Source organism: Chenopodium album, chromosome 21 (genome assembly GCF_948465745.1).
Source record: "Chenopodium album chromosome 21, dcCheAlbu1.1, whole genome shotgun sequence".
Lineage (NCBI taxonomy): Eukaryota > Viridiplantae > Streptophyta > Magnoliopsida > Caryophyllales > Amaranthaceae > Chenopodium > Chenopodium album.
In genome coordinates, this window is record NC_137854.1 from 29,295,325 (window position 1) to 29,303,311 (window position 7,987).

Sequence of the window (7,987 nt, forward strand, 5' to 3'; positions counted from 1 at the left end):
TCATCTACTTGCATTTCATCATCCTCTTCATCATCATTCTCATCATCATCCTCATCGTCATCGACGTTATCATTAACCTAGAATTTCATAATTAGTATGCAATGACCAATAAAAAATATTTTAATATAATTCAATAATCATATAACAATATTATATATTTAATGAAATATACCTCATCCATATTCATTTCAGACAAATCATAGCCTAGATGGCTCAAAATATTCCCCATGAAATCTTTCATGACCTCCATTTCCTATTGAAGCCGGCCTCTCATCTTTTTAATTAGTTAAGGCTTTATTTTTCACATTAGCAAAATATTCCCCATGAAATCTTTCATGGACTCCTTCTTGTTGGGGAACCTCCACCGTAGTAGCAAAATATCAAAGGGATGAGTGTTTAGGACAAGAAGGGCTAGGGTTCACAAGTTCACAAGTATTCTGCCAGAATTTTAGGTTATTTTATGTCTGTTTAAGCCTCGGTTTAAGCTCTTATTTATAGGGAATGATTAGGTTTAGGGTTATGAGCAGTCTGCCGCAGCAGGGGTTGCACGCAACTTTATTCTTCTTGCGCGCGGCATTATGGTAAGATTCGATTTATATTTTCCGTATAATTCTGAATCTTCCGCAGCGCAACTCTGGAGGTTGCGCGGGGTGTCACGCGTAACTGAATTAGTTGCGCGCGGCAGCTCAGCGCGACTGATTGAGATGTGCGCGGATTTTTCTGTGGCAGCACTAGAATTTAACCTAGGCGCTCCTAAATCCGTCATTATTAGGTTTTAAGCACGGGCTTAAGCTTAATTATGATCAGGTTTAGTTAATTGGACCTTGTTTGGCTTTATTCTTTAATTCGGGCTAGTCTTTTGTGCTTTGTGGCTTAACCAGTTATCCATAAGTATTCTTCACTTCAATCTAACATGAAGATGGTTTTATTTATTGTCATTGCACTTCCTGTCGGGACAAGAGGCCCAAAGTAGATGTCTACAAATTCAATTGAAAAATTCATAATTCAATTTCAAATCTAGAGTTCTTTACAAAATTAATTCAAATTTAATCTAACTCTTAAATTAAATTATTGGTTATACGAAAAATCATATTTTATGTATAAAATCAATTCAGTTAAATTCATGAAGCATAAAATATTCGAAAATCGTCAAAATTAAGCACAAAAATCAAAATTTAGGGCTTTACTTAGCTTCAAGTAAATCTTTGAAAAACTAGGGCTTAATTCGGATTTTGCTAGAACAATTGAGAAATTTAAATCATATTTGAATAATTCCAAAAATTAAATCTCCATTTAACATAAAGATTGAACCATAAATAAATATTTTCCCTTCTAATTGAATTAAAATTGTGGACTATCAAAGAATTATTACTCAATATATGTACATGCATAGGCTAACTGATGCCACTGTAGGAGTTTATAGGTACTAATTGCAGAAAAACATAAATAATATTCATAAAGCACCTAAACCAAGGATCTCATGCATAACACATAAAGAATAAGAATTTATACCTTTGAGGCGTGATTCCATATACAATCGAGCAAGAACAAGGGAGACAAAGAACCTCAAATGTGATTCCTCTACTTGGTCCACTAGCACGGATTAAGACCTCCACTCATGCTAGTTAGTTGCAATTGAACCCTTCATTTGACCTTATACGGAGTAGAGCGTGCAACGAACCACCACACTCGCCACCAAGAGTAGCCGGTTGTATGGACGAGGGGAGGAGAGAGAAAGTCGTGAGTGAGAAAGAGAGGATTAGGGTTTTTAGGATTGGTTGCCTTGGTGTCAACTTCACTGTAAGTTAATTATGACTTAATTGTGCAACCCTAGGCATGAATCTTACTTATAGATCTCATATTTAAATAAGAGTCTATGTCAAAGCCTAAAACCCTAACTATAATCTAACTATGCTAGCCCAATCCAAGTCATGATTAGTTACTTGCTCATGAGGCCTATTAATGGGCCTCTAACTTGCTTAACTCAATACCCTTGTTGTGTGTTCTTATAGGATCCATTCTAGCGGGCTTTGGACTATATGACTAGCCTAAATATCATTGATCATAGTCTAGCAACAGATAATGACGACCCAAAAGAACGAACTTGTTATCTCCATAATAGTGATACTTCATATATCTAGTAATTGCACTTAGCGAATACACAATTCCTTTAAGTAATTCACAAAGGCTCCTTTTTTGAGGTAGTAATTAACAAATTTTCCTTGTTTAGAAGGGTAGACTTTAATTTCCAGACATATGGTTTTCCATTAGAGAGCTCTAGAGAGTTGAGAGGTCCGTTGAAAGAGAAAAAGTAACGAAATTGTGAGGCGAGGAGAGAGAAAATGTGGGATTTATTGGGTTTTGGGGTTTGTACATCTCAGTTATTCTGGGATGGAAGAAAATGGAAATTGTATCAGTTATTTTGGGACAGAGGGAGTACTACCTAGGGAGCCACTAATGAGTTTTGGGAAAATTCAAAAACCCCATTTGCACTACCCTTAATCTCTTAGAAAAAATCGGATTATGCTCGAGGATTGTGGTGCAAGGCATGGGTCTTTCTTTCAACTCGTATAGAAGGATTGCCCCCTAAAGTTTGTTAGAACCAGAAATGGATTTGGGAGGGAGGGTACTTTCAAAGTCTTCCAAAGATGTAATCATTCCAAACATAATGTGGCTTTAACTACCTCATCTCATGTGTAATATCATCATTAAGGAGATATGTGCAATGAGATTTATCTCATATAGGCTCTGTTCATTTCACCTTCTTTTTACTAAATTGAAATTATTTTGCTAGAATTAAATTATTTTTACAGAACAGCTATAATTGATTTTATAGAGCTGAAAATATACTTATCAAACTGAAATTATTCTTGCTAAATTATTGAAATTATTTCTAATGACTCTCTTTTATATTTGTTTTTAAGTTATTGAACTCAACTTACTTTATACTGAATTGAACTGAACTTATTTTTGCAGAACTGAAATTATTTTTGCTGCATTGAAATTTTGTTTACTGAATATTATTTATTTAAAGGCGAAATGAACATTACCTTACAATTTAGTTTAAGTTATTCATAAAAGTCATAAAATCAAGACAACCTAAGTTTCCAAGTATTGGCTTCGACAATACAGACCTTCTCTTCTTTCAAATAAGAAATACAAAATCCATCATATTAGGATCAAACAACATTTTAAGGTTTATAATCTACCGAATCTATAAGTTTGTGTGCCATAGTGAAAGTCACGTGCAACTTTGTGTGCAAGCAAATGGAACATGCTCACGAAGCTAAGCATAATCTTATGAGCAACGCTCAACTCATTGTCTATGTTCATTTTCTAGTTGAACAAGTAGATATTGGAGCATAATTATAAGAATCGCACCATGGAATTTGATGTCGTCTATATCATTACACTTGACTAGGGGCGGATACAGGTTGGGTTCAAGTGGGTTTATTGAACCCACTGAATTTTATGAAAAAAATTAAAAGTTTTTTTTTTCTTTTTAGAATATCTTCACACTATAAAGCAACAAGTTAATCTGCAGCCTAGTGGTAATTTTTAAAGCGCGTCTTTCCTTCCCTTATAAGGGAGTCACGGGTTCAAACCCTCCCACAACCCATTTTTTTTATTTTTTATTTTTAAACAAAATCGATACTTCACTTCACAGCTTCAGTAATTCCCCAAAACTATTTCCCCCAAATTCGAAAACCCTAAGTCCCTAACTCACCTCTCTGACTCTCCTGTAACTCAATTGCTCCACCCCACCGCGGCATGCCGTCACCAACTCACGGCTACTTGTCTGCTGACTGCTCCTCCACGGCTCCACCATCTGCCTAGCAACCCAGCGAGTAACGGAGTACGGTACTCTACAATTCTATTGTTCTACATTTTTTTTGAGGGATTTTACAATAATTCTACTTACTTCAATACTTAATTGTTAATTCAATGAATTAGATTGTAATTTTGTAGTGTTTATAATTGATTTATTGATTGAAATATTGAATATTTAGATTCCTAAGGTTTGTAATTGATGATTATTGTTGAATTAATTTGATGTCTTAAATTGCCATTATATTTATGTACTGTGTAAGTGTGTAATTGATTTATTGTATGATTGTTGTTTGATTTCGGATTGCAGAGTTTAGATTCTTTTTGGAAACGTGAAGGAAAGTCACAAATATCCCCTACTTGTTCTTCACCTTGTTCAAGGATTCTCTTATAGAAGAAGAAGATAATTGAGCTCCGAATGATGATGCAATTCATGTGGCTGCTTCCATTCCAACCCCTAAGAGCACACCTTAAACTTGTCAATGGGAGAACAATCCAAATGCTAGTGTTGAAAATGATGATACTCGCATTTATGATGTTGATCTTCTTCCACATGACCCTGGAAAGAAAATTCCAATTTCGGAGTATCCTCTTAATGGTTAAGATGCTGTGAGGAGAGGTTGTATTACAATGAATAATTTGAATTTGTTTTTATGATACATTTGATGTCTAAAATATTTGGCCAAATTGATAACTGTGTCAAGCTTTGCAAAGAGGAGACCAAGATATTGTTAATGCCATGACATTTATTACATTAACTAAGGAGCGATTGCAAAATATGAGGGTCCATGGGTGGGTAGACTTTTTACATCTTGTAATTTCTTTTTGTGATAAGTATAAAGTGGAAGTTTTTGGTATTGACGATATGTATGTTCCTCGTGGAAGATCGAAACGCTTCTTTTCCAAAGTTTCTAATCTCCATCGATTTCGGGTAGAAATTTTTATAAGTGTCATTGATTTACAACTCCAAAAGCTCAATAATAGATTTGATAAGGAAAACATGGAGTTGCTTATTTGTATATCATGCTTAAATCCGGTCAATTCATTTGCGGCATTTAATAAGAAAAAGTTGATGAGAGTTGCTGAGTTATATCCCAATGAGATTCCAAATAATGATATGACAATGACTGCAAAGATGCAAGGTTTGGAGACTTGAAGGATATTAATGAGCTTTTTATGATGTTTGTTGAAACAAATAAGCATACTTCTTAGTTCTTACAAATTGGTTTACTTGCTTAACGGCTAGCATTGATCATTTGATCCTTCCGGTGGCGACTGCAAGTGTAGAACGAGTGTTTTCATCAATGACTTATATAAAAAAATAAGTTGCGGAATAGTACGGGCGATCAATTATTGAATGGTAGTTTAGTCACTTTTCTTGAGAGAGACTTATTTGCTAGAGTTAGTAATGATGATGTATTGATACGCTTCCAAAGTATGAAAACTCGATGAATGCTTTTGTAGGTTTTTTTTAAATCATTTTTCTAAGTGTAATCCATTTGTAATCCCAAATTTGAACTAATGTGTTGAATATTTAATTAATGTATTTGCGTTCCTTTTTTTTTTCTTTTTCGATTTCGAACCCACTGTTTGAAAATCTTGTATACGCCACTGCACTTGACTACATTGATACTGGTAGATATTATATTTAGGATAATATTTGTCGCAGATTAGGATATATTTTGTATATTTTGTATGTTTATCGTAACTAGGTTTCCTAACGTGATTAGGCCTAGCATTGTAAACGCTATATATTTTGATCAATGGTACACACTCCAGATTGAGGAGTTTTCCCGAAATCTAACATGGTATCACAGCCTAGGTTTTAGATCTCAATTTTTAATTTTTTCCAAATTATTTTCTTTTGGTTTTTTTGTTTTAATTGGGACCTTGCCTGCTTCATGTTTTCCGCAATTTGTTTTCCCCTGTTCTGTTCTCTGTTTTTTTCCAGATTTTGGTTCACACAAGTTCTCTATTCTTGTTCTTGTTCCCTGCTAGTTTCAGTCAGCTATGGCAAAGGATGGTGACACCCCTCCTCCGCCACCTCCTCCACCATCCAATGAGTTCCATCCGGCACTCACTGTCACCAACATCAAGAACGCCATCCCCCTTACTCTAGATTTTGAGAAAGTCCAATACTGTAATTGGGTGGAGTTGTTTGAAAATCATATGGTTGCATACGATGTTTTACATCACATTGATCCCAAGGTTTCTCGTCCTTCCCATGTCTCTAACGCTTTGTGGGACCAATTGGATGCAATCGTGAAACAGTGGATATATGGCACCATATCCACCGATCTTCTTCAAACTATTCTTGTTCCCAAGTCCACTGCTCAACAAACATGGGACCGTCTCAAGGACATATTCCAAGATAACAAGAGCACGAGGGCGGTGTATCTCGAGACTCAACTCAATTCACTACACCTGGATTCTTTCCCAAATGTGACTGCCTATTGCCAGCAATTAAACAGTATTGCCGATCAACTCGCAAACGTCGATCAGCCAATCTCCGACCAGAAGTTGGTGCTGCGTATGGTTGCCGGCCTTCACAAGACTGATTTTGACACATTCGCGACAATGATCGCACAAACTGATCCCCTGCCTACTTTTAACAATGCTCGTTCTCGCCTCCTTCTTGAAGAATCACGGCGCAACAGTGATGTCACCAACCCCCCTACTACCTTTGTCGCACAACAACAACAACAAACCACCGCCTCTGACCCATCGCAACAGCAGCCGGCGGTGACCGGCGGTGGACGCGGCGGCGGTGCTACTCGTGGCAGGGGCAGCGGCAAGGGAGGTCGAGGCAAAGGGAAGGGTCAAGGCCAGAATCGAGGAAGCCAAGGTCGAGGTTCGCAGCAGCAGCAACAAACCTCAACTCAAGCCCCTCAACAACAAGCTGGGCCTACTGGTCAGCCATGGGCCCAACAGGGCAATTGGCCCCAACAACAATATTGGCCTCAATGGGCAATCCCTCCAGCACCCTTTCCTACTACGGGCCAGTTTCAACAAAGGCCCAATTCAAATCAGCAGGCCTACTACATTGGATCACCCATGTATGGTCCGCCTATGATGCCTACGGAGCTTGGTAGTGCTTACTCATCAACGGGATTATCTACACCGGACAACGGGTGGTATATGGACTCAGGAGCTACCTCCCATATGACTCATACTTCCGGTAATCTTCTTCCCTTGTTTAATTTAAGCACTAATAATCATATTTTAGTTGGTAATGGTCATCGCATTACAATAACTGGTTATGGTCATACTAATTTTCCGAACAAACTTGCACTTAGAGATGTCCTCCTCGCCCCCCAAATTATTAAAAACCTTATTTCAGTCCGTAAATTTACCTCTGACAATTCGGTTTCTATTGAATTTGACTTTAATGGTTTTTCTGTGAAGGACCTACGAACGGAGAGGGTTATCACTAGATGCAATAGTTCCGGAGATCTTTATCCCATCACCACCACCACTGATCCAAGCACTTGTCTTGCCACGTCCCTCACCACAGTTGCTCCTTCTACTTGGCATGACCGTCTAGGACACCCGGGAGCACCTTCTTTAAGCTTTCTTAGGAGTAATAATTTTATTGATTGTAATAAGGAGCTTGACTCCAATTTTTGCAATTCTTGTCAATTAGGGAAACATGTTAGACTTCCGTTTTATCATTCGAATAGTAATACTTATTGTGCTTTTGATATTGTTCATGCCGATTTGTGGACTTCGCCTATTCGTAGTAGTAATGGTCACAAATATTATTTGGTTTTATTGGATGATTTTACTCATTATGTTTGGGCAATTCCTTTAGCTTCTAAATCTCAAGCCTAACAAAGTTTTCTTTCCTTTATACAATACGTTTTAACTCAATTTGAAAGACCCATTAAATCATTTCAAAGTGACCATGGTCGAGAATTCGACAATGACCCATTTAAAAAGTTTTGTCTAGACAACGGTATGGTTTTTAGATTCACTTGCCCTCACACTTCTTCCCAAATGGTAAGGCCGAACGTATAATTCGGACCATAAACAATATCAAGCGCACTTTACTATTCCATGCCTCTCTACCACCCAATTTTTGGGCACATGCTTTAAAGACCGCTACATATTTATTAAAAATTTTGCCAACCAAGTCCTTACAGAACTTAACCCCGGCTCA

General features: G+C 37.2%; 1 protein-coding gene across 1 annotated transcript; it reads left to right on the plus strand.

Moving 5' to 3' along the window:
• The first annotated feature begins 4,567 nt into the window (after positions 1-4,567).
• Positions 4,568-5,826, plus strand: LOC145600611 (uncharacterized). Its single transcript, XM_081656498.1, has 2 exons — positions 4,568-4,970; positions 5,780-5,826. The coding sequence occupies exons 1-2, from the start codon at positions 4,568-4,570 to the stop codon at positions 5,824-5,826; spliced, it is 450 nt and encodes a 149-aa protein (XP_081512624.1).
• Positions 5,827-7,987: the final 2,161 nt, after the last annotated feature.

What these genes read in the sequence shown, in the direction of transcription:
- LOC145600611 (XM_081656498.1), top strand. Translation starts at nt 4,568, where the DNA reads ATGACATTTATTACATTAACTAAGGAGCGATTGCAAAATATGAGGGTC. An exon ending in AATGACTGCAAAGATGCAAG is followed by an intron (nt 4,971 to 5,779) that starts GTTTGGAGACTT and finishes GTTTTTTTCCAG; the next exon opens with ATTTTGGTTCACACAAGTTC.